Below are 27467 nucleotides of genomic sequence, written 5' to 3'. Positions count from 1 at the left end.
GGCCACTCCTGTCGTTCCAATAGTGAAGAAAGATGGCTCTCTCCGGATTTGCGGTGATTTTAAAGTCACTGTCAACCCAGTGTTGTGTGCAGAGCAATACCCGCTTCCCCGCATCGATGACCTCTTCGCAGGCCTGGCTGGGGGACAAAAGTTCAGTAAGATTGATCTGAGTCAAGCATATTTACAGATGCACGTCGATGAAAAGTCCCAAGAGCTGTTGACTATTGTGACTCATAAGGGGCTTTATCGATACTGTCGCCTACCCTTCGGAATCACATCGGCTCCCGCCCTGTTCCAGAGGGCTATGGACCAGATCTTGTGTGGCTTGTCAGGAGTTCAGTGCTATCTGGATGATATCCTGGTCACTGGAAGAAATGAAGAGGATCACTTAAAGAATTTAGAGGCTACCCTACAAAGACTGGAAGAGTATGGCCTACGAGTTCGCAAAAACAAGTGTGAATTCTTCAAGCCCTCTGTTGAATATTTGGGACACATCATCGATTCTGCAGGTCTTCATAAGGCCCCTGCAAAAGTTAAAGCTATTGTGGAGGCTCCCCCACCTCGAAATGTAAGCCAGCTGCGCTCATTTCTAGGACTACTGAACTATTACGGGAAGTTCATCTCACAGTTAGCTACACTGCTAAAACCACTTCATGAGCTCCTTGGGCAGAACAAGGCCTGGAAGTGGACTGAAGCCTGTGATGTTGCATTTAACAAAGCTAAGGATGCATTGTTAAATTCTGAAGTTCTAACGCACTTTGATCCATCCTTACCCCTGCAATTGGCCTGCGATGCTTCCCCTTATGGAGTGGGAGCGGTCGTGTCACACATTATGCCTTCGGGAGAAGAAAGACCTATTGCTTTTGCTTCACGCACTCTAAGCAAAGCAGAAACTAACTACACCCAAATCGAACGTGAGGCATTAGGAATTGTTTTTGGAATTAGGAAGTTTCATCAGTACCTGTTTGGGCGAAAGTTTACTCTTCTTACAGACCATCGACCTCTGACATCAATTTTTGGACCCTACACAGGCATTCCCCCATTAGCTGCTAGTCGTATGCAACGTTGGGCATTGATACTTTCTGCACACACATATGAAATCAAATATCGGAAATCCACTCTGCACGGCAATGCAGATGGCCTCTCAAGGTTGCCTTTACCGGTCAAACATCAAGATAGTGCCCAAAAGGAAATCTTCTACTTTGAACAGGTAGAGAATACACCCATCACTGCTACTCAGATAAAGAAGGCAACCCGCGTTGACCCAGTATTGTCCCACGTTATGGACCTGGTGATGCATGGAAAATCTCGACAAACCTCTCCGGTCTCACCCGACCTTGTTCCCTACATGTCCAGGCGGACGGAGTTATCGGTCCAATCTGGTTGTTTGTTGTGGGGGAGGCGTGTCATTATTCCACCACCCCTGAGATCACAGATGTTAGAACAGCTACATTCCGGTCAGTGTGGAATAGTGCGCATGAAGGAAATTGCACGAAGCTATTTTTGGTGGACTAGATTGGACAGTGCTATTGAAGAGAAGGCAAAAGCTTGTATGTCATGTCAGGATGTAAGAAATGCACCCCAGTGGGCACCCCTACACCCATGGGACTGGCCTGAAAACCCGTGGCAACGTATTCACGTTGACTTTGCTGGCCCCCTTGAAGGAAGCATGTTCTTGGTGGCAGTAGATGCCCATTCTAAATGGCCACAAGTCTCTATAATGCAGTCCACTACTGCAGAGAGTACTATCCAAAAACTACGAGGACTCTTTAGTCGTTTTGGTCTGCCAGAACAACTTGTGAGCGACAACGGACCGCAGTTCGTCTCTCAGGAGTTTCAAAATTTTATGAAGGCAAATGGGATACACCACATCACGTCAGCACCATATCATCCGTCCACCAACGGATTAGCTGAAAGATTTGTGCAGACAATGAAAAACGCTTTGAAATCAGCAAAGGGACAACACTCCATTCAAAAGCGTCTGGATACCTTCTTACTTTCCTATAGAAACACACCTCATGCTACGACCCAGGCTTCCCCAGCCTTTCTAATGATGGGACGACAGCTGCGCACTTGCTTTGATCTGCTGAAACCTTCTGAACCCAGACAAACTGTGCAACGTCAGCAGCAATATCAAGTCATCAGACGGGCACCCAGAGCAAAAGACTGAACCTTTAGCCCAGGACAGCCAGTTTTGGCTCGGAATTATACTTCCAGAGCTAAATGGGTCCCGGCCACAGTCATCACTCAAACAGGACCTGTTTCCTATACAGTCCGGACTGCAGAGAATCTTACCTGGCGGCGACATGTAGATCAGCTGTTGCCAGGTTATGCCAGTCTTCAGGACCCATCTGCAGTTGAGGGGTCTGACTTCACCCCTCCTGGTGAGACACCGAATCATGAGGCACCTGTTCCTGACTGTTCTCCTCCATTACTGCCGGCAGCTGAGATACCCCTTTGCCCAGCACGAGCTGATACTACCTCCTCACCTATTCGTGCTGCGGACCTTGAGCCCCTAGTACTTTCGGGTGCAACAACACCAGAAGTTCGCCGTAATCCACCTAGAGACAGAAGGCCTCCTCATCGGCTGGATCTTTAGTTAGGGCGAACCCACGGGTATGGGGCAAAATAATCCCCAGGGTTTAGCCGGGAATGGAGGCAGTCTACCCTCCTTCTCTAGTTTAGTGTGTGTTTTATTTAGGGGATGTTCTTATTACGGGGGGAGGAATATGTTGTGTATTTGGTTGTCATGGGTTTTGTTACTATGGCAACTGAGTTAGACTATTAAGGGATAGCTCAGCCGGTTTCAACCGGCTGAGTGAGCTCTCTGTATATCTGTAAATAAAATGGAGGTTTTGGTTAGCTGTCTGCTCTCTGGCCTCAAGTGATTGCTTCCTACACCGGCTGCCCCAAGGATATAACAAATGTCATTTTTTAACAGGAAGCAAAGAATCAGATAAGCTGGTAAAATATGTCATTTGTTTTGAAAGTAGTATTAACAAACAGATTCTTAAAGAAGAAAGTGAACCATTGTGAACCAAAGAAAAAGACTGACTTTATTCTAACAAGTCATATATTATTCATGACATTATGCCACTCTCCAGTTCAACACAAGGAATAACCACAGAATCATGACATGTAAGATCATTCAGTTTAACATAATAAAAACAAACCATGGAAAGTGCACAATTGTCTCACTGATAGTGCTTGAAAAGCTAAATGTTAGGGCAGCCTCTAATGAATGTGAAGAAAAGAATTCCGGTTTTGACCAAAATATATTAAAGAAGACCTGATAGAAAGTGATAAAAGGAGATGCTAGGTACAAAATTGACTTTGCTTGGTATGCTAACATGTATGTTACTCCTGTCTTGATTTATCATTTCCTCTTTTTTCTACATTTAAACCTGACACTTAGTGTTGTTATACAACTAAAATAATAATTGCAAACGGCTACCATCCAAAGAATTTACTGGCTGACATTTAAATTATCTGTGACTTAGAAAAGGTCTTAGATTCCCCCTGGTAGATGGCAAGAGTGTATATAAGATCTACTATGATAATGGGGCATTTGAAAAAAAATTACATTCTCCCGTAGGGGAACAGCTCCCTGCTCCCGCAACCCATAATCCTCCAAGGAAGGCCATGGTTGCTTAAACCATAGATCAGAATAAACTACTCTTTTAATCCCTAAATTCCGTAACAAGGGAAAGGCTAAAGACTAAGAGTAAAAGATGTAACTGCCCAAAACTTCTGTAATGACTACCTGTCTCATCACATAGCCAATGTACAGAATTTAGGCACTAGGCTCCATTAGGGGAATCTAGAGTATTTTTTGTCTTGAAAAATATTTTTCATAATCACTGAGTACTGGAAATTACTTCAAAAGAGTTCCCAATCCTGTTTATTTCTCTACTGCCCTCCAAAGGTTTAAGGGTTCACCAGACTGCTGACACACAAAACTAAACCAAATATTATAAGAAGAACTCATAGATCACTTAACAAAGGAAGCCACAGGGAAAAAAAATTCTACACGCAGGGTAAATGACAGTTTTTCTTCCATCTGGTTTATAATGCAAAGAAACCAACAGGCTATCTCCTGATTCTAGGCTAAACAATGTGTGCGTCAGCCATTCCCTCCCTCAGTGGTTATACAAGCTATATAATCTGGAGACTGGTTACCATCCATAGATATACAAGACCCATATTTTTACATACCAGTAATTCTTAGTACACTGAAAATTCCTGAGGTTCACAATATTAGGTCAGGCCTTTCATGAGAAAGTTCATCTCTTTGGAATGAAGAGTGCTCAATGTATGTTTTAGTTTACACCATGAATGTCTATTACTACTGCACACCAAAGGTTAACAAGATATCTAGGTTTGATAATCCATGTTTTTCTGGATGCTAATAGAAAGAGCAAGACAGGAAATGATATTGGGGATAAATGGTACTGATCAGTTTGAAGTAGTGTATTCCATTTGTAGGGGGGAGTATGGAATAAAGTATGGAAATAGTAATGGGAGTAATTAATAAGTAGGTGGTCAAGGCGAGTCTTATTGGTAAAGTGCAGAAAGTAAGAGGTGACTTACCATTTTTATGTATCTTCTATTTCTTGCTGAGAATTCTGAAGAGCCTGGAAGTAGAGGACAAGAGATTGATCTTGATGTTATGGAAAAGGTTGGAAGGATTTGGAGGATGTTGGACAGGGGAAGAGGGAACACAATCAGAAAGAGGAGAAGGAAATTGATCTTAGTAGCTGTGTTTTGAATACATTTAAGAGATTATTCAATGTACTGTCAGTGTCAGTGAAGCCAGAGAAAGTGTCAGTGAAGCCAGAGAAGGGAAGATAATAGAAATCAAGATTGGAGATAAGGACCTTTAACATGTTTTAGCTAGTTTGATAGAAAGAAAAGATTGGCTCTCAGAAACGCTGTGGTGTATGGAGCAGCATTTTTGGACAATTTTTTATCTTGATGTGTGGGTCAAGGACAGGGATCCAATTTGGCCAGGTCAATGAGCTAACACTCTTTTTTTAAATTTTAGATTCTGGCATTTTTCCTGCATAATCTCAGTTTTCATTTAAAAATATAAATAAGGGCTTGTCCACATGAACACTTAGTTCACTTTGAAACAGGACTAGATCAAAGCATGCTAATTAATTGTTAATGAGTATCAGCAGGGTTCACACAGGTAGTGTGCAGCAGGCGATTGTGGGATAAATTCACCCCACAACTAGCCATGAAGAATTAGATGTTAATGTAGACAATTCCTAAGTCTCTCAGCATTATAATTATGAAAATAAATCTTCAAAATGTGATCTGTGTGTAACCAATGCAGTCGACACTCTGAAACAACAGCTCTGAGAAGTATGAACTGATCCATTCGTTTCTTTGCTGTGATGACTCAGATGTCCTATGATGAAAATTTAAATTAGCTATTCCATTGCTAATCAAAACATATTAAAAAATAAAAGAGAGAGAAAGAGAAAAAGAATGGAATTATTATATTATAAAGATCTGCACAATCTGCTGTGAATGGCGTCTCAGTTTGATGCCACAAATGGATGGCACTTGCGAGAGTTTCACCACTTTTTTCCTCTAATCTCACTCCTGGAACCAAAAGGCAAGAAAGGAGGAGCATACCCCAAGGGAGTATCTTGAGTCCCACTGAAGGTAAGCCAACTGTGCAGAGCCCGGTAGGACAGCCAAGCCCTGTTCCAATCCCAACAACATATTGCCTCCCTTTTCTAGATCAGCAGGGGCCTTTGCTCCTGTGGTAGTGAGTATGGGGCTAGGTAGCTTCCTCCCTGGCTCTTCTGGCTGCTGCTCCTCACTTTTGTGGAGGCTGTCTACAGATTTGGGCAAACATCATGTATTGTTAACACTGTAAGTCAAGCTTTTAAGTTTTTCTCCACTATCATGAAGGCTAGAAATATATATGTATTTTAAAAATGAAAGCTGATAGTTTGATGCCATCACGTAACTCTGGGAGCCAGGGACTTAATCATGTGCTTATTGTGTCTATGCGATAATCTGGGCTTTCCTCTGGGCATCTCAAATTCCATTTATAGGGAGACAATCTTGAGAAGACAATCAGAATCCAGCAGAACACATGATAATATTTTGAATATCTGGACAAACTACAGTGAGTAGCATTTCAAGTGAGAAGAGATTAGAGTACCACTACATTTTACTTTCCATTTTAAGCCCTAGTCAAGAGAAAGGGCTTGGAAGATTACTCCCAGGCTAATGAGATCTGATACAGTGATATAGTGGTAACAACAGAGAATGTAGGGATGGTGAGGAATTTGGAGGTAAGAGCAAAAGTTCACTGTGGATTCATGTTTAGTTTAAATGGATGGCAAGACATCCAGGAGGAAATGTCAGAGAGACAGGTTGAGATACGAGGTCAAATTGATGGGGTCAGATCAGGAACATAAATAAAGATTTGTGAATCATCTACCTAAATATTGTAATTGATGCCTTGTGAGCAAATCACAGAAAGATCAGCCAGAGGGAGCAAAGGTAGAAGAGGAGGCAAGGATGGAATTCTGTTGGGATCTTTACTGAGAGGGGTGGGTGGAGGAGGATCCATCAAAAGAGACATTGAAGAAACGACCAGAGAACCAGAAGAAGACAGAGTTACAAAAGCTGTGGAAGGACAAGATGTTGAGACAGAGAATACTATTGTGTCAAAAGCAGCGGAGAGGTCCAGGAGAACAAAGATACAATAGAGGCCCTGAGACTTTGCCACAAAGTTTTTTTAAATACTTTAATTAGAACAATGTCCAGTGCAGAAGAGAGTGGGGGACAAACCAGGTTGGAATGGTTCTAATATGGGTTAGGAAGAGATGGTGCATTCAGTGGCTTTGAAAATGAGGGGATGAAGGTCAATAGGGCAGTCGTCATAGCGGAGTGGTTCTCAACCTATTTACCATTGTGGGCTGCATATGCAGTTCTCTCCGTGTTATGTGGGCCGCATCCACACAATATAGATACTAACTGTATGGCCTTGAGGATGTCACATGGGCTACAGCTGTGTGCTGATTGGGCTACAGGTTGAGAACTACTGTCTTAGAGATAATTGGGGTCAAAATATGTGTTTTGTTTTTTCTGAACATGGTGAGATAAACATGTTTAATTTGTGATAGGAATGATCTAAAGGAGATCAAAGTCTCAAGAGTAAGGATGAGAAGTCAGGAGGTTGCAGGGAATAAAAAGTACTTATTTGGTATTTATTATAATGTTAGTATTGTTTTAATACTTCAGATCTTCAATGCTTATTTTTTACTGTGCCAGGCCTGTTCAAATACCCACTATTTTATTTGAAATGTTAATGAAAATATTAAAACAAGGATCACTTGCAAGCAGCTCTAGTATTCTCTTATTCTGTCCTTATATTTTTTTTGCAGAAAAGTGACAATAATGGAAGACCCCGATCAGAACATTCATCTGAAAAACCTGTCTCTTCAGCAAGCAACCAATGAGGAGGAAGCACTGAACCTTCTTTTTTTGGGAGACACTAATAGGATGATTGCAGAGGTAAGAATCAAGTTTACTGGTACAAATTTTATCTTAAAATAGTTATAAATATTCTCATATAACAACTGCTTAACCAGTGCAGGGGGCTGACATGAAATGATGGCTTCTTTCTGAATAGATGTCCATTGTGAAAATGGAATAAGCATGTTTCCATTTTCTGCACTTATAATTTTCACTTTGTGAAGAGCTTTCAAATATTTGTACTTTGTTTTTCTAAAGAATATTTATTCGTTTCACTGTTTCAGAAATATCATAATACTGTCTTTGTGCAGTTGGTACCTCACTGTCCAGTAAATATGTGACTCTGATTGGTTGTCAGCTATGTAATAATTTATCATTGCAATTAAAACATAAATGCAGCCTTTTTTAATAAAAGCACATAGACTGACTTTTGGATATTATGTGTGTCCCACATGTATGCACATAAAAAGATCTGAACAATCATCATTTTATATGGCATTGTTAAAATTTCTTCCAGACATAATGGCTTGCATTTGAAGTGGTTACAGTAACAGCTAACAGTCCCTGTATTTTTTCCCCAAATAATATGCATGTGTGGTGTATATTACATGGGAAAAGAACCAAACACCCTATGTTTAAAATGAACATTAGTAGATCTGCTAAGATGAGGTTGCTTTAATTGATTCTGCAAAATTCATGTAGCGTAAGATATTTGTGTATATATTGTGGCTATTCTGAGCTCAGAAACCTTCAGTTTTTCTTTCGTATTCAGTAGTTGAAAATGAAATGTTGACATAAAAGGCACATTATTAGCAGGGCATTGTCAACCCATGAAATTACAAGATGTCTTCTCTGCTTCCTAGCAGCATGCTTAACACAGCTATTTGCATCTTAGAAGTTTGTAATTTATTCAAGGGGTCTGTTCTGAAAAGACATCTTAGAATGTCAGAAAGATACACAGTAAGTTAGCAAGGAGAAAAATAGTGAGAACGTGTTTCACATCAGGAAACCTTTCAAATATATGAAAAAAATACAAGGTAGCCCTTGGCCCCCATTGACTGATATATACGTACCCACAGACTTAGAAAGGAACACGTAAATCCATAATGTGTTCATTCAAGAAACTGACACTTTTGACTACAGCAGTGAGAATACCCTAGTTCTGGAATTTGTTATAACATTAAAAAACATAGGAGGATCTGTCTTCATAATAATGGCAAATAAGGCTTCTAGTTTTTTGGCACCTGAAAAGCAAGATATTTGGGCAGGTTTTTTATCACATATTTTGCCTCTGTATAACATTATGCCCTTTCCATTTTAAGAGTGTCTGTGTGTGCGTGCGTGTGTGCATGGGTTTTTACCTGACTGTCAGAATTAAATTTCTAGAAGGGAGAGCTTACTGCGGGAAGGAGAAAGGACTTGGTAACCTAGTTTTAAAAAGTGATTACTAATTTCACATTTACAGAGAAAATTCAGAAGCTACTATGGTAACCAGAAAACATTTGCAAAACATAGTCCCAAGACCTGGTGTACAAAATCAAGTTTTCCTTAAGGTTTCTTTTCATGTACTCCAGTTGTAGCCAGCATTTTCAGGAAAAGTTATTAAAAAAAGACACATACTTGTTAGTCCAGAACATTAAAAACAATCCTAAAACATCTACAGATATCCTTCATACAACTTAGTGTTTTCTTAAAGCTAGTAATGAGAACTGCATGTTAATTAGTGTTCTTGATTTCATAATTTTAAATGAAAAAGATGAACTGCTCAGAATTACTTGGAAAAATGCCAGCTGTGACTGAACCCTCTGCTGGTTGAAATTACAGTAAGTATCTTCATGTTACTTGCCGTATTACATATGGGAAGCACAATTTTCAAACTTGAGTTCCTTAATAAGATGTCCACCTCTTTCAGTGGCTTCTTTTTATCCACACTTAGATATATCAAGGACGATTTACTTGCACCTAAATGATGATCTTCATGTCTAAATGCAAGATTTTGTTAACCTGTTAAGGAACCCAGGTTTGGAAATCAGGCTGTCTATGTTACTTGATGTAATAAACTGTGTTGCTTACTCTTTAATTTTAAAGGGGTAGTTTGATTGACTTATTTGTTTATTCCAAATCTTTCATTCATCACTGTGAAATTTATACACTGCTTTACAAACAGTATAAGACATGTTCCCTACCCCAGTATGCTTACAGTCTGATCAAGACAAGACTCTGGGCAGCAGTTCAGGGAATAGAGCCTGTGTGGAAATTATTTGTGAATTGAACAAGATAGGAAGGATTCATGGAAGAACTGGTTCTCTGGAAGAGTTTGAAGAAAAGAGAGGATGCTTCATGGAAAGGTTGTGGTAAAGTGCTCCAAGTGTAAGGGCAGCTGGAAGCTCAGAGGAGAAGAATGAGAGTTGCACAGGAATGAGAAAAAAGAATAAAAGGAAATCAAAACAGAGAGGTAGGCATGAGCAAGATTGTGTACAACTCTGATTGTGAGGACAGAACTCTAATTTGATAGAGTAAGAGACTGGAAACTAGTAAAGGTGTTCAAAGAGAAGGATAACTTGTTCTTAGTGGTGGGAGGGGGAAATGACTTTAGTAGTGGTATTTTGAGAGTCTAGAACAGGGGTCGGCAACCGGTGGCTTGCGGCTCGCCAGGGTAAGCACCCTGGCGGGCCGGCCCGGTTTGTTTATCTGCCGCGTCGGCAAGTTGGGCCATCGCGGCTCCCACTGGCCGCAGTTCGCGGTCCCAGGCCAATGCGGGAGGCAGGAAGCCGCGGCCAGAACATCCCTCGGCTCGCGCCGCTTCCTGCCTCCCGCATTGGCCTGGGACCGCGAACCGCGGCCAGTGGGAGCCGCGATCGGCCGAACTTGCCGACACGGCAGATAAACAAACCGGGTCGGCCCGCCAGGGTGCTTACCCTGGCGAGCCGCGAGCCACCGGTTGCCGACCCCTGGTCTAGAAGGAGAACTTATAGTAATCAAGGTCAGAGAATTAATCAAGGCGTGGTTAAGGCTGTTAGTAGTGCGGATGGAAATGAGAGAAGGGTATATTCTTCGAGTGCTTGCTCATATCGATTCCAATTAGGTGTGCGTGCGCTGCATGCACGATCGTCGGAAGATTTTTACCCTAGCAACACTCGGTGGATCGGCTGAGGCGCCCCCTGGAGTGGCGCCCTTATGGCGCCAGATATATGCCCCTGACGACCCAGCGCCCCCTCAGTTCCTTCTTACCGCCCGTGACGGTCGTTGGAACTGTGGAGTGCAGCATAGCTGATCTCCACCTCCCTAGCTCTTTATTCATTGTACTGTAGGTAGTTGTTTAGTGTAGTTGTTAATAGTTCTAACAGTTATAGTGTAGTTAATAGTAAGTTTTGTACATAGTGTAGATAGTACTTGGAGGAAATGGGGTTTATCCCCTTCCCTCCTCCCTGGTACCAGGGCCCATGCCCAGGTCTCCGGGTTTCAAGCCTTGCTCGGCCTGTCTCAAGCCGATGCCTACGGGAGACCCCCATGACTCCTGCTTGAAGTGCCTGGGGGAAGCCCATCAACCAGATAAGTGTCACATCTCTAAGGCTTTCAAGCCTCGAACAAAAAAGGAGCGGGACTTTCATTTAAAACAGCTCCTAATGGAAGCAGCACTTATCCCGGTGCCTTGAGTACCACGCACAGACCAGGCGCCGTCGGTCCCAAGCACGCCTCCAGCACCAGAACGACTCAGCACCAGCAAAGACTCTCGGCACCGGATGTCTCCAGCACTGGTACAGACGTGACATCGCTCTCTGTCTCCGTGGCCCAAGAAGCAGCACAAACCACCTGCTGCTCCTGTGCAGTTGCAGGCGCCGCCTGTGCCCTCATTGGAGCAACAGCCCAGGCTGGACTGCCCCGCGAAGGCTCCAACTCCAGCACTGTGGATTCCGGCACTGCACGGGCCATTGAGTCCGGTGCATACAAGCTCCCTGGTGCACACTGTGGCTGAGCTCGGCCTTCCATCCACTTCGGAGTTCTTTTCCACCGCTCGCAACCTGATCGCGCTCACTGAGCCTGGACCGTCTCACCCTCCGGCACTGCTGGTGCGGACTGTTCCATCCATAGGGAAACCCACCTTCATGCAACCTTCCTCACAGAATGAGACAGCTCGGCACCAATCTCGGTCCCGGTCCAGGTTGCGGTCCTGATCCCACCGATGGTTCCGGACTCGGCACCGCTGGCAGTCCCGGCACCGATCCCCATCTCAGCACCGGTCATACTCGCGGCGCCGCTCCACCTCATGTAGGTTTCCCTCCCAGTATGATCGGTACTGATCCAGCTCCCAGCACCAGTCCCAGCACCGATCGTCTCGCAGCCGATCCCGGCACCGCCCGGGCCATAGGTCCTCGTCGAGATGTAGATCGGCCTCCCAACACCGTTAGGAATGTTGGTCCCGATCCCGGTCACGGTACCGCCTGAGATCGCAGCACCGGTCTCCAGCTCCCAGGCGCAGAGCGACAGAGTGGGACGGTGCAACGCTGCATATGTGTTTGGCCGCACCTTGGCCTTCATGACCGAATTCGACGTCGTCCCAAGCAGGGAGTGGCTACCACATCCAGGGCCATGACGCTGATGGTGCTAGCCAGGGGCAAGATGAAGGACAGGATCCTGACCAGGGACCCCCACAATGGTCCTTCTGGACTCCTTGGGCATACCACCAAGCCCAAGGTGCCTCCTCAGACGCTTCTCGATCTGCCCATTCGGAGCCTCGGATGCCTGAGGCCACTGTGACCCGCCCTCCCCCGGTAGCCTCGTAGGCGACTGCCCTGCCACCAGATCAGGTCCATGCCACTAGTGTGCGGGACCTAGAGCAACCGGACCCTCCTCAACCAGACCTTCCCCAGGATCTTCTAGTCCTGGGGATGTCCTCCTCATCCTCGCCTGATGAGGCCGTAGCAGGCATGTCCTTCTCTGGCCCACCGCCTATAGATCTTCGTGCACAGCAGGAATTGCTACATACAGTGGCACAGAACATGAACCTCCAGGTGGAGGAGGTGATGGAAGTTGAGGGTCCGGTGGTGGACATTTTATTGGCCGATGCCCCCACACATGTAGCCCTACCTTTCATTCAGACCATCCAGGCTAATGCCAATATGATCTGGCAATCCCCAGCGTCTATTCCTCCGACGGCCAGAGGGGTGGAGAGGAAATGCATAGTGCCTTCTAAGGACTATGAATATTTGTATGTTCACCCCCAACCTTGCTCTGTCGTGGTACAGTCTGTGAACGAGAGGGAGAGACACGGCCAGCAAGTGCCTGCCCCTAAGTCCAAGGACGCTAGGCACCTGGATTTATTCGGGCGCAAGATTTATTCAGCTGGTGGCCTACAGCTCAGGATAGCTAACCAGCAGGCCCTACTGAGCCGTTATAATTATAACTCCTGGAGCTCGATAGGGAAGTTCAAGGAGTTGGTTCCCCAGGAGTCCAGGGAGGAGTTTGTGGCCTTGCTAGAAGAGGGCAAGAAAGTGGTGAGGACATCCCTGCAGGCATCTTTAGATGCTGTGGAGTCGGCGGCTAGGCCGCTAGCCTTGGGCGTGGCTATGCGCCGCATTTCATGGCTAAAAGTGTCCGGTCTTCCACCGGAGCTGCAGCAGACTATTCAAGACCTGCCCTTTGATGGACAGGGGCTATTCTCAGATAAAACTGATCCCAGACTTCAGAGTCTGAAGGACAACTGGGTCATCAAGCGCTCATTGGGCATGCATACCCCGGTGATGCAATGTAGCCCCTTCCGGCCCCAACCACAGCGCACCTACCCTAACCCTCGACTGCGGCAAGACTTCGCTAGAAGGCGTGGCCGTGGTAATAAGAGGAGACAATCTGGTCCTCAACCAGGCCAGAATCTGGGCCCCCCAGAATCATCGGGGCCCAAGCAAAACTTTTGAAGGTGCACCCGAGGATGGAGTACCAGTATCTTAATTATGGGTATGTCTACACAACAAAGAAAAACCTGCGATTGGCCCATGCCAGTCAATTCAGACTCATGGGGCTCTGGCTGCGGGGCTATTTCATTGGCTGTGTGGTCTTCCAAGCTCTAGGACCCTGCAGGATAAGGAGGTCCCAGAGCTCCCTCACCAGTGGTTGCAAAGAGAAGAAAATTTATATTTGATTATGAATTCAAATTATGGTCCCTGAGTGGTGCCATGACATTTTTTAATTGAAGTGTTTGAATCAGTCCCATCTTCTCAGCTGCCCTCGTATTACTTCTCCTACATTCCCACGAGCAACTCTGTCTGATATGAGCCAGGAGAATGCTGGACAGGTGCTGTCCCTTGTCTACTGCAGCTGCCCAACAGCTCTCTTTAAGGCCTGCTGCAGCACCAAGATAGAGAGAAGAGGAGTGCCTGCTTCCCTGACAATCTGTGTAATCCCTAGGAAGAGCAGAAGAGCTTGACTGTCTCTGCCAGAGTCTAGGGCAGTATCTGACAAAGGATGGCTCTCTTCTCACACACAGCAACCCAGGGTGCAGCCATGAGAAGGGAAGAAGCTAGAACCAGTGCAACCAGTTATGATTCTCTGATTCTCTGTCATAGTCTAGGTTAGCGCAACCTATGAGCTTCTCTAACGTGTGCCAGCTTGGTATATGGTCTCCAAAGTAATAGCCATAGCACAACATGCTCCAGCCATTCCGCCTACTTACTGCTAGACACCCTCTGCACCCAGAGCTGTGGGGAGGGAAATGGAGGAACCATTTATGCCATCTCTATGCATAGGAAGTCCTTAGTTTAGCATGGAGAGCTGGAGGTTAAAACATAGACCATTCCAGAGCAGTCCACCGGCCAAGCAGTAGTGAACTCTTTTTTCAGGCTCTCAGCCTGTCTCTCTGACTTCCTTCCTTAGTTCCCAGGTGAGTGAGCCCCCAGCTTCTTCCAGAAGCCAACTCTTATCCCCCCATCTCACACCTCTCAGTCCTTTGTTCTCAAGCTGGGGTCTCTGCTCTGCATCCCTCCTCCCTTTGGGTAATTGGTTGCTAGGTTTCAGTGTCCTGGTGATTGGGCTTTCCATTGTCTTTTCTCATATATTCCATTGATATGAGTTGGCCTCAGCCAGTCCTTTTTAATGACCCATTCAGTCCTCTCAGACAGCTAGGTGACACACACACACTTATGTCTCTTAGCCTGCCCTGAAAGCTAACTTAATGCTGTTTCCCCCACTGGGGAGCAATGCAAAATGTAGGGGGAAACTCAGGCATGCATATGATTCATAAAAAGATTACAAAAAATTCCCACTTCATCACACAAGTCTTGTGATATTTGGTGTTTTTCTTAAAGCCCTAGCTCCTCAAGTCATTAAAATATATGAGAATCTCACCTTACCTTTTTTAAATGAAAGTTTCTAGTCCATGTGGTTGTAGAAGAAAAATTGAAAATATGTCCTAAATATGACATGAAGGTTTAAAAAAGATAAATAAAAGTATATAAAAGCAAAAAAAAATCCATTATTTTTATTTTTAAAACTCTTAGTTAAGTCAATATCATGATCTTGGTGGGGGGTGAGGTGGCTGAATAATTTCTAAACTCTTAAGGTCGGCTGTTCCTTGATTGCTGTTCTTAGACTTTTTTGAAATAATATATGTGGCCCTCAGGCTGAAAAGTTTAGACTAGGGGTAGGCAACCTATGGCACGCATGCCGAAGGCGGCACGCAAGCTGATTTTCGGTGGCACTGACACTGCCCGGGTCCTGGCCACCGGTCCGGGGGGGGAGCCTCTGCATTTTAATTTCATTTTAAATGAAGCTTCTTAAACAGTTTAACAACCTTATTTACTTTACATGCAACAATAGTTTAGTTATATATTATAGACTTATAGAAAGAGACGGTTACTCACCGTAGTAACTGTTGTTCTTCGAGATGTGTTGCTCCTATCCATTCCAGTCAGGTGTGCGCGCCGTGCGTGCACGGCTCTTCGGAACATTTTTACCCTAGCAACTCCGGCGGGCCGGCTGGCGCCCCCTGGAGTGGCGCCGCTATGGCGCCTGTTATATACCCCAGCCGGCCCGTCCGCTCCTCAGTTCCTTCTTGCCGGCTACTCCGACAGTGGGGAAGGAGGGCGGGTCTGGAATGGATAGGAGCAACACATCTCGAAGAACAACAGTTACTACGGTGAATAACCGTCTCTTCTTCTTCGAGTGATTGCTCCTATGCATTCCAGTCAGGTGATTCCCAAGCCTTACCTAGGCGGTGGGGTCGGAGTGAGACGTGGCGGAGTGTAATACCACGGAGCCGAAGGCTGCGACGTCTCGAGACTGCTGCACCAACGCGTAGTGGGAAGCGAAGGTGTGTACAGAAGACCAGGTGGCAGCTCTACAGATGTCCTGGATGGGGACATGGGCCAGGAAGGCGGCCAACGAGGCTTGTGCTCTCGTGGAGTGAGCGGTGAGGCGGCATGGTGGCACGCGAGCAAGCTCGTAGCAGGTCCGGATACATGCTGTGACCCAGGAGGAAATCCGTTGGGAGGAGACCGGCTCGCCTCTCATGCAGTCAGCAACCGCTACGAACAGCTGGGGCGAACGCCGGAAGGGCTTCGTCCGCTCGATGTAAAAAGCAAGCGCCCTGCGGACGTCGAGGGTGTGAAGCTGTTGCTCCCGAGGCGAGGCATGCGGCTTCGGGAAGAAGACCGGGAGGAAGATCTCCTGGTTGAGGTGGAAGGCCGACACCACCTTAGGGAGGAAGGCTGGATGTGGTCGAAGCTGCACCTTGTCTCCGTGGAAGATGGTGTATGGTGGACCCACCGTTAGAGCACAGAGCTCAGAGACTCGTCTCGCTGATGTAATGGCGACTAGGAAGGCTGTCTTCCAGGAGAGGTAGAGCAGGGAGCACGTGGCCAAGGGCTCGAAGGGGGGACCCATCAGCTTGGCCAGCACGAGGATCAAATCCCAGGTTGGAGCAGGACGCCGCACCGGTGGGTACAAGCGGTCCAGGCCTTTAAGGAAGCGGGAAACCATCTGGTTGGAGAAGATGGACCGACCTTCCACAGATGGACGAAAGGCGGACACGGTTGCCAGGTGCACCTTCAAGGAGGAGACCGCCAGACCTTGCTCCTTAAGATACCAGAGGTAGTCCAGGATGGTAGGGACAGGGACTACGAAGGGATTGAGGCCTCGTTCATCACACCAGAGCGCGAAACGCTTCCATTTCGCCAGATAGGTGGAGCGAGTGGAAGGCTTTCTGCTCTCTAGCAGGACTTGCTGCACTGCCTCCGAACAGTCCCTCTCTGTGTGGGTCAACCACGCAGGTACCAAGCTGTAAGATGGAGGGACTGCAGGTTCGGATGGCGGAGTCTGCCGAAGTCCTGGGTGATGAGGTCCGGCCATAACGGAAGGGGGATAGAATCCCGAACGGAGAGCTCGAGCAGCAGGGTGTACCAATGTTGCCTCGGCCAGGCCGGAGCCACGAGTATGACGCTGGCTCTGTCCCTCCGAAGCTTCTGTAGCACTCGGTGCACGAGCGGGAACGGAGGGAAGGCGTAGAGGAGGTGATCCTTCCAGGAAAACAGGAAGGCGTCCGACAGGGAGCCCGGCGAGTGACCCCGGAACGAGCAAAACAGGTGGCACTTCCTGTTCGCCTTGGAGGCGAATAGGTCTATCCGGGGAAACCCCCACCTCCGGAAGATTGTGTGCACGACGTCGGGACGGAGAGACCACTCGTGGGAGAGGAACGACCTGCTGAGATGGTCGGCCAGCATGTTCTGCACTCCCGGAAGAAAGGATGCTTCCAGGTGAATCAAGTGGGTTACGCAGAAGTCCCACAGGAGCATCGCTTCTTTGCAGAGGAGGGAGGAGCGGGCTCCGCCCTGCTTGTTCACGTAGAACATTGCCGTGGTGTTGTCCGTGAACACTGTCACACAGCGGCCTTGCAGGCGGGTGCGGAAGGTGTGACACGCCAAACGGATCGCTCGCAGCTCGCAGATATAGATGTGCAGAGCGAGCTCTTGGGGCGACCAAAGGCCTTGGGTGTGAAGGTCGCCCAGGTGAGCTCCCCAACCGAGCGCTGAGGCATCCGTGGTCAGAGTGGCGGATGGACGAGGAGGGTGGAACGGGACTCCCGCACACACGACCTCCGGGTCGAGCCACCAGCGGAGGGACTCGAGGGTCGGCTTGGTGATCGTGACCACCATGTCGATGGGATCTCGATGCGGCCGGTACACCGACGCGAGCCAAGACTGGAACGGGCGTAGGTGGAGCCGCGCGTACGCGGTGACATACGTACACGATGCCATGTGGCCCAGGAGGCGGAGGCAGGATCGCACCGTCGTGGTCGGGAAGGTGACGAGGTCCCGGATGATGGAGACCATCGTCTGGTGCCGAGATCGTGGTAGGCAGGCGCGGGCCAACGAGGAGTCGAGGACCGCTCCAATGAACTCCACCCGCTGCGACGGAATCAAGGTGGACTTCTCGGCATTGATGAGAAGACCGAGTCGCTGAAAGAGGGACAGGATTTCTGTCAACTGGCCCATTACCAGCCGCCGAGACTTTCCGCGAACCAGCCAGTCGTCGAGATATGGGTAAACGTGTATGTGACGACGGTGGAGGGCTGCGGCAACCACTGCCATGCATTTGGTAAATACCCTCGGTGCGGTGGAGAGCCCGAATGGTAACACGGCGAACTGGAAGTGGGTGTTGTTGACCACAAAACGGAGGTAACGTCGATGAGGAGGATAGATCGCGACATGGAAGTAGGTGTCCTTCATGTCGAGGGCGGCAAACCAGTCTCCCGGATCCAGAGAGGGAATGATGGTCCCCAGGGTGACCATGCGAAACTTGGGCTTGAGCAGGTATTTGTTGAGCTCGCGAAGGTCCAGGATAGGACGTAGCCCTCCTTTCGCTTTGGGGATGAGAAAATAACGGGAATAGAATCCCCTGCCCCGCCTGTCTTGAGGCACTGCCTCTATGGCACCCACGCTCAGAGTCTGGACCTCTTGTAAGAGGAATTGCTCGTGAGAGGGGTCCCTGAAGAGGGACAGGGAGGGTGGGTGGGAAGGTGGGGGCGAAACAAAGTGAAGGCGGTATCCCGACTGGACTGTTTGAAGCACCCAGTTGTCTGTTGTTATTTGGGACCACGCCGAAAAGAAATAGGAGAGGCGGTTGTAGAAGAGAAGGGTAGGATCCGGTAGGGAGAGTGATGGGCCGTCCTCAGGCGTCCCATCAAAAGGCCTGCTTGGACCCCTGAGGGGCCTTGGAAGGGGCCTGGGCCTGGTTGCGCCTGTTGCCGGATGGTCGACGGCGATTCGGGCCTGGTCGCCTGCTGTTGTACGGGTGGTACCGTTGTTGAGGGAAAGACCGGGAGGGTTGTTGCCGGAAGGACCTGCGCTGCAGAGCCGGTGTGTGCATCCCGAGGGTGCGGATGGCGATGCGACTGTCCTTCAGGGTCTGGATCCGGGAATCAGTTTTCTCGGAGAAAAGACCCTGGGTGTCAAAGGGCAGGTCCTGCAACGTATACTGCACCTCCGGTGGCAGGGTGGAGGACTGCAGCCAGGAGATGCGCCGCATCGTCACCCCTGAGGCCAAGGTCCGAGCTCCCGAGTCCGCAGAGTCAAGGGCGGCCTGGATGGAGGACCTGGACGATTTCTTCCCCTCCTCCAACAACGCGGAGAACTCCTGGCGGGAGGCTGTTGGTAGGAGCTCTGTAAATTTCGCCAGGGACGCCATGATGTCATACACGTATCTGGCGAGGAGGACCATCTGGTTGGCGATGCGAAGTTGCAGGCCGCCAGCCGAGTAGACCTTGCGGCCTAACAGGTCCATTCGCCGCGCGTCCTTTGACTTTGGCGCAGGGGCAGGTTGACCATGCCTCTCCCTGTCGTTGACCGACTGAACGACCAACGAGTCCGGGGTCGGGTGAGTATACAGATACTCGTAGCCCATGGGGGGGGGGCTGAGTACTTGCGCTCAACCCCACGGGCCGTAGGAGGGATGGACGCAGGCGTCTGCCAGCGTGTGGTGGCGTTCTTTTGTATCGTCCGAACGAACGGTAATGCCACGCGCACTGGAGCCTCCGCTCCAATGACATTTGTTATGGGGTCCTCGTCCTCCTGGACCTCCGCCACGGGGAGAGCCATGGCCGTTGCCACGCGGCGAAGCAGGTCTTGGTGCGCCCTTAGGTCTAACGGCGGAGGATCCATGGCAGATGCTCCGGCCACCGCCTCGTCAGGTGAGGACGACGAGGACAAGCCCTGGACGACAGCCTCCGTCGATGGACCTGCTGACTGCTCGTCGGCTGGGTCGGGCTGTGTGTGCCTCTGGGGGTCAGGCGGTATGGAAATCGCGCCCGGTGGCGAAGGGGGCGGTCGGCTGATGGTCGCCTCTGGGACCCTGCGCTCGGAGGCAGGGGCTCTTGGAGGGAAGGGCACCCCCTGAGTCTCAAACTGGCTCCAGGGAACCCAGAAGCCCCACTGCTGTGCCCCCTGAGGTTGGCCTTGTGGGGTAGGTGGCAGGTGCCCGTTGCTGTCTGCCCCGGAAGCAACCGACGCGGGGCGTGATGGCCATGGAGGTGCCGAGGCGCTGACGGATTGCGCTGTCGAATGAGGCAGTCTGTCCCCGGACGGTGCCGAGGATCGGTGCCGGTCTGCACGGTACTGGGATGGTGACCAAGACCAACGTCCGCTGCGGTGCCGGGAGCTCGACCGGTGCCGGGAGCTCGACCGGGATCCGGACCTGCGGCACCGGGAGCGGCTACGCGAGTCGCGGTGCCGGGAACGGTGCCGGGAAGCAGACCTCCGTCGGTGCCGACGCGAAGGCGATCGGGACCTAGAGCGACGCTGGGAGTGCGACCGGTACCGCGATGTCGAACGGTACCGGGACTGCGACCGGCATCGGGACGGCGACCGGTACCGCGATGGCGAGCGGTGCCGAGATCTTGAGCGACGGGACGGTGACCTGCGGCGGGACCGGGAACGTGACCGGGACCGGGAGCGTCATCCGTGCCGTCTGTCCGGAGAGGGGAGCCGTATCATCATTGCCGGCTTTCCCGCCGAAACAACAGCCCGCACCGGCGGGCCGGAGGCTCGGTGCCTCTGTGAGCTCTATGAGCTCGCGCGCCGTGGAGAAAGTCTCTGGCGTCGATGGCAGCCGGAGCTCAACCGCGGTCGGTGCCGGGGAGCATGGCGGTGCCGGACTCGACGGCCCTTGCGGCGCCGGAGTCAACGGCCCGGTGCACGTCCTGTGCACAGCCACAGTGGGGACCGCAGGTGGCGCAATTGTCTTGGCTGCTGGGCCCTCAGCGTGGGACTTGGCACCCGCTTTCGCCGGCTTGCACTTCTTTGATGGTGACAGGGAGCGGTGCCGGGCCTTCGGTGCCGGTGGCTGAGGTCACGGAGTCTCGGTGCCGGAACGGCCCGGGGCCGGCGGTGCGCTCCATACCGATGAAGCCTTCGGCGCCGGCGCGGACGGTGCCGGGGGGTGGAGCGAAGCTTCCATGAGGAGCTGCTTTAATCTTATGTCCCGCTCCTTACGCGTCCGGGGTTTGAAAGCGGAACAGATAGGGCACTTATCTGTCCTGTGACTCTCACCGAGGCAACGGAGGCAGGAGTCGTGCGGATCCCCTACTGGCATAGGCCGCTGGCAAGATGCACAGGGCTTAAAGCCCGGTGCCTTGGGCATGAGCCCGCACCGGGGGAGGAAAGGGAGGGGAAACCCTCCTTAACCTTATCCTAAAAACTAACTATCTAACTAACAGAAACTATCTATACTAATCACTAAATGAACTATATAGACGAAAAAGTAGCGAGAGCTAGGGTTGTGGAGGACAGAGAGCACTCCACAGTTCCAACTGGCCGTCACGGGCGGTAAGAAGGAACTGAGGAGCGGACGGGCCGGCTGGGGTATATAACAGGAGCCATAGCGGCGCCACTCCAGGGGGCGCCAGCCGGCCTGCCGGAGTTGCTAGGGTAAAAATGTTCCGAAGAGCCGTGCACGCGCGGCGCGCACACCTGACTGGAATGCATAGGAGCAATCACTCGAAGAAGAAGAGACCTTCCAAAAAACGTTAAAATGTATTACTGGCACACGAAACTTTAAATTAGAGTGAATAAATGAAGACTCGGCACAGCACTTCTGAAAGGTTGCTGACCCCTGGTTTAGACACAACTGGTCTATGTAGATCTTTATTGGATTTTGTGTTTCTCTAAACTTAAAAAGACTAAGATGTCTGAATTAGCTGGGGGTTCGTTCAAGCTTGGTATTGAGTGAGGAAAAGACAGGCAGGACCAGGGTAACACTGAAAAGCCAAGTGGCTGCGTTTATTTAGGGATTTCTTTACACCTTGGGCCGGGGGAGGAGGCAATTTCCAACTGGGACTCAGATAAACAATGCAAGCAAATTCAAACCAATAACAATGTACTGTATACTGCTCGCCACACCACCAAATAGACAGGCACACCAATCTCTCAAGGTAGGAATCGGGTTCGTCAGGGCGATGCCCGGTGCAACACAGAAAAGAGACCCACGGGCCACTGCCTCAGCCACCCTTGCGTTCACACAGAGGATAAATCCAGAGTGTGGTGCGGCTGCAGCTGGGCAGATTCCACTCACTCAGACCGCGGGGACTGGACCCCCTTGGTCAGCTACTCTCTAAGTAGAGGCAGCTCCCAAGTTTAAACACACACACACTGGACACAGACAGAGCAGTGATTCATTCACATAAACAGTTTGCAATTAACAATTTAATAACAACTAGAACTATTATACAAGCTAGCTAAACAATTGTGCAATTCTGAGCTCACTAATACAATCCTGATATCCTGAGTAGATATTTGGTACCAAGTTAGGGAGGGGAAAAGTAAGAGGCTAAATAAGCTAAACTGTCAGATATCAAAAAGCAAATACCGCACTCCAGGCGCAGCTGACCAGCAGAACAGACACCAGAAGCATGACGAGCTGACAGGGATCGGGTCCAAACAACAACGAATCCAAACGATACGACACAAGCGCGCTTTTACCGGGAGGAGACCCTGGCCGAAAGAGTGATCAGGTCCTTCAGCTAACACGCGGATGCTCCACACAAATTTTGGGGGGAAACCTAGTTTTATAGAAGGGTCTCACTCCCTCGTGTCAGCATCTGATTGGCTCCCTGGTCCCTCCTCCCTTCAGGCTTCGAGCTGTTGCCACCCCACGTCGGAAGGATTTGCACACGGCACACTGGAGTTGACAAGTAAACAAACTTGACCCTTAGATGACTGGGTCCAAAAAGAGCGGGAAAGTGAGTCTCTGGGCAGAATTAACCTGACCTCCAGACGACCGACCCAAAAAAAAACAGGTTGCTGGGCAGAATCAGGCCTTCACACACAGAACTAGCCTGACCTTTAGATGGCCCAGCAGGAGAGAAAAAAAACAAAAACCCAGGAGAGCATACACAGCCAGTGTTGCTGGGCAGGATTGAGTCTCTGCCCTCTCCTATACAACAAGAACTTGGTCCAAGATGGAGGCTGCCTTGTCCTTTTAACAGGACAAGATGGCCGTGGACCGACAAGCGGCCATACATAGCCATAACTGTGCAACGGATTGCGACATAAGATAAAGTCAGTAACCTCCCAAGAGCATGCACAAGTTTTAGAAATCTCAAATCTTATTTTGTTAAGTTAGATCAATATGCCTAAACACTGCAATTACAAATAAGCCCAGCATTTGTTTTTCTCGAATGAAAAGTTAGTCCACTTTAATGAGGAAAGAGATGTTTCAATACATGGTTTTATGAGACTAACTCTCGGTTGTTTGAATTTGGAAGACAGTACTTACAAAGTATGTTCCATCACTTAACATGTTTGAGGCACCCATGCAAGAGGTGTAAACAGCAGCGGGTTGGGCAATGTTCAGATATGTTGTTTCAATAGAAAATAAAGCTTTTAAACATTTAAAGATGGCTGTGGGGACTTACTTGTGACATCCGTGTTAGACTTATTCCTCTTCTAGCTAATTGTATTGTCAATTAATACTCTCCTCTGGGCCACTACACTGTTGGGAGCACCATCTTTTGGGTGAGACATAAATACTGGACCCTGACACTTTATGATCAGTTGAGATTAAAGGGCACTTTTGGCAAGAATTGGCATGTTATCCCTGTACTGGCCACATTCCAAACTGAGTTATGACTTTCTGCCTCCCTAAATTCCTCTTTGGCTGGCACGGAATGGCATTCATATGTCAAGCAGCCATGACTTCATTTCAACGAGTAGTAGAACAATTACTGTCACATACATACTGTATTGAACAATCTTTAAAGTGTTTTATGATTTTTATGGATAAAGAGCGCTGTATAAATGTAAAGTTGAATAATAGTCTCTGAGTGGAATAATAAAGATTTTGCATCAAGGTCTTATTCTGAATGAGGACACTAATACATTAAGTATGATAAGGTAATTTTTTTAAAGCAAAGTGAGAGCTTGCTTTAAAAATCAAAAACAAGTGAAAAATGTATTTGGTCTCTTGATATCTTCATGTCAGATACCTAGAAAGACCCTTTTCAGTTTGCAGCTTCAAATATATCTCCTATATTTAATGGTAAATAAGTGACATTACCCAGACTGATGAACATGTAGCCTAGATTTACTTATATTTGTTCACAATAATTCATTGCAAGGTTGCAATTATACCTTCAACTGTTTCAGACCACTATTGCCAGAATAACTGCATACCTTGCCATATGTTGCTGCCGCATAAAATGGGTTTCTTTCCTATTTTAACTGTGGAGAAAATAACAATTTCTTGATGATGAAAAACACATTCCTAGTGTGAAATCCTGGGTCCATTGAAGTCAATGACAAAACTCTCATTGCTTCAATAGACCCAGAATTTTACCCATAAAATCTATTTCTGATTTATACCAAAGTCATATTTAAATCCACTTTAAGGTTCTTTTGCACTGACAGAGTGGTGTATAGTAGCCTTAGTGAAAATGTAAATTAGGTCCCTAGATCAGTGGTTCTCAAACTAGGGCCACCGCTTGTTCAGGGAAAGCCCCTGGCGGGCCGGGCCAGTTTGTTTACCTGCCGTGTCCGCAGGTTCGGCCGATCGCGGCTCCCACTGGCCACGGTTCGCCGCTCCAGGCCAATGGAAGCTGTGGGAAGTGACGGCCAGTAAGTCCCTTGGCCCGCGCTGCTTCCAGCAGCTCCCATTGGCCTGGAGTAGTGAACCGTGGCCAGTGGGAACCGTGATTGGCCGAACCTGTAGCGTGGCAAGTAAACAAACCGGCCCAGTCCACCAGGGGCTTTCCCTGAACAAGCGGCGGCCCTAGTTTGAGAACCACTGCCCTAGGGTCTGGAGTCACTTTTTGCCTTATGGTTGGCATAATGATTTGAAGAATGGTAAGACATCGCAGTCTGTGCAGTCCCAACCTTCATCAGTGAATCAGATACCTTATTTCAGTGATAATTCATTTTGTAAGTATATTACGGCAAGTATAAGTATAAAGAGCAAGTTTTTTCTGGATTATACAAGGTGTGTGAGAAATCCAGTTCAACAGTTTTCTTTTATATGAAGAGCACATGCCCAGAGCTGATTTTACAATTGCAAAAGCTGTTGATTTGTATTAGGACAGCAAAATTCAAATATGTTGCTCTCCTATAATATAACACAACAGCTTTTAGACCACCAGAGCATGACTTTAGATGAAGTAAATGGTGGTCTGGAGTTCCCAGCAAAAAGAGATTGAAATCACTTCATCACTCCCAATTTAGGGGCTTCATGACCCAAATTGGGTATCACTGTAGTCCTTTGAGAAGGAGTATGGAACTGAACCTTCAGCATCATCTTGAGAATCGAGACTAACTGCCTCCAGTACCAAAGCCAGGATATCAATGTCTACCTTGACACCAGGTACTTCAGTACTGACTTCTTCAGCACTGATTCCTTTGGTATTAATCTCTACGGTACTGCCTTCCTTGACACCAACGGTGTCTATACTGATTACCTGGGCACCATCCTCAATGGTACTGTCAACTCATTCAAGGAGGTTTATGGCAGCACTGTCCTCCATAGTGAGAATGTATATGGTACTGAGCGAGCTACAGGAGACACAAAAGGCATAGTCTCCACTGCTATCTATGGTGCTGAACATTTCTACCACATTGCCTACTGCTGCAGTGCCAAGTCCCTGTTGGATGCCGATCAAAGCTAATTTAATGGTGCCATGTATCCCCTACTCCAGCAGTTCTCAAACTGTGAATCGGGACCCCAAAGTGGGTTGCAACCCCATTTTAATGGAGTCACCAGGGCTGGTGTTAGATTTGCTGGGGCCAGGGGCCAAAGCCAAAACCCAAGCCCCACTGTCTGGGGCCAAAGCCTGTGGGCTTCAATCTTGAGCAGTAGCGCTCAGATTACAGGCCCCCTGCCCTGGGGCTGAAGCCCTTGGACGTTGGCTCCTCCCCACCCTGGGCAGTGGGGCTTTGATTTTGGCCCTCCCACCCAGCATGGCAGGGCTTGGGTAGGCTCCGGCTTTGGTTCCCCCCTCCTGGGGTCATGTAGCAATTTTTGTTGTCAGAACAGGGTCACAGGGGGAGGGATAGCTCAGTGGTTTGAGCATTGGCCTGCTAAACCCAGGGTTGTGAGTTCAATCCTGGAGGGGGTCATTTAGGGATCTGGGGCAAAAATCTGTCTGGGGATTGGTCCTGCTTTGAGCAGGGGGTTGGACTAGATGATCTCCTGAGGTCCTTAATATTCTATGATTAATTCTAAGTACTCCTATTAGGATAACATCTCCATTAGAGGAAAAGTGCTCTTTCTTTTCATATCATTCCTAACAAAGCAAAGAGGGATCACTTATATATTCCACAAGGGTGACCACTAAAAAGGCATCATGGGCATCTTACAGACCTAATTCATCTATGGGATATAGAGATAGGAAGATGTTCTGGTACCCTCTCCTTCCCCGCTTCCTTACATGTAGCATTTAGTCATGGCCCTTGTGGAACCCAGGGGGTTTGCCCCACACAAGACAAACTACATCTGTGTCACCTTCTAGGATGAGGACTCACCCTCCCGTGCATCCTCCCAGAAGGCTAGGGAGTCTAAGGTTGCAATCCATCAGTTTGAACAACCTAAGGAATTATCTAACGAGGAGCAACCTCAAACAGAAGAACAGCTCAAGCGGGTTGCTATCTCATCATCGTCACTAGACAAGGCAGTGGCTCCATCTACACCATATCACTTGGAAGATCACAAGAGTTCTAGATGTGCACAGACCTATAGCTGATTCTCTAGAAATCCTGGTGGAGGTGATCCAAGAGGCTCTTCAACAGTACTCCACACCATCATACCTAGTTGTCTGGCTTTACTCTTAAGTTTTGCTAGCTCTAACAAAGCCCCGTTTATCTGGCAGACTCCAATGACAGTGACACTGATTTCTGAGAAGGTGTATAAGAGGTTCCATGTACCATCCATCAACTCTTAAGTATCTACATACTCATTCAGTATGTGACTTTCTGTTAGTGGCAGCAGCTACTGAAATTAACACAAAACAGACAAAAATTATGGTGAAAGACAAGAGGAAATGTATCTTGATTTATTCAGCAGAACTAAGCATCAGCCAGCCTGCAATTTCAAATTATTAACTACCAGGCTTTTTCTGAATAACCATGAGTTTTCAGAGTTTATCAATAAACTCCTGCAAGAGAACAGGGAGAAATTTAAATCTTTGGTTTCTGAGGGACAATTGATAGCAAGAATATCCCTCCATGCAACACTAGATGCCCCTGAGACTGGATCCCATCCCTTGCAAGTTACATTGTCATGAGAAGAGCATCTTGTCTCCAATGTTCAGGTGAGGGAGGAGAGTGCAGATGATGATGGAGGAACTTCCATTTTTTGGGCCCAGATCTCTTTAGTGGAAAGACAGATGAGGCTCTTAATTCATTGAAGGACTCCCTAGCCACCCTTCATTTTCTTGGAGTATATACACCAGCTCCTAGATGAAAGTAAGGAAGACTACATCTTTTACTAGACAGAGATAG

The 27467-nt window shown here is 48.3% G+C and overlaps 1 protein-coding gene across 4 annotated transcripts in view; it reads left to right on the top strand.

Moving 5' to 3' along the window:
* The window catches only part of KIF6 (kinesin family member 6), a 277394-nt gene that overhangs the window by 51793 nt on the left and 198134 nt on the right, over positions 1-27467 (top strand). For all 4 annotated transcript variants that reach the window (XM_045011992.1, XM_045011993.1, XM_045011991.1 and 1 more), the window contains one exon: positions 7413-7542. In XM_045011992.1, coding sequence (XP_044867927.1) covers positions 7413-7542 — 130 coding nt within the window. The remainder of the gene's footprint in view (positions 1-7412; positions 7543-27467) is intronic.

This window comes from Mauremys mutica, chromosome 3, assembly GCF_020497125.1.
Source record: "Mauremys mutica isolate MM-2020 ecotype Southern chromosome 3, ASM2049712v1, whole genome shotgun sequence".
Classification (NCBI taxonomy): domain Eukaryota; kingdom Metazoa; phylum Chordata; order Testudines; family Geoemydidae; genus Mauremys; species Mauremys mutica.
Note: the sequence above shows the minus strand (reverse complement) of the source record. Positions and strands in the feature narration are given on the sequence as shown.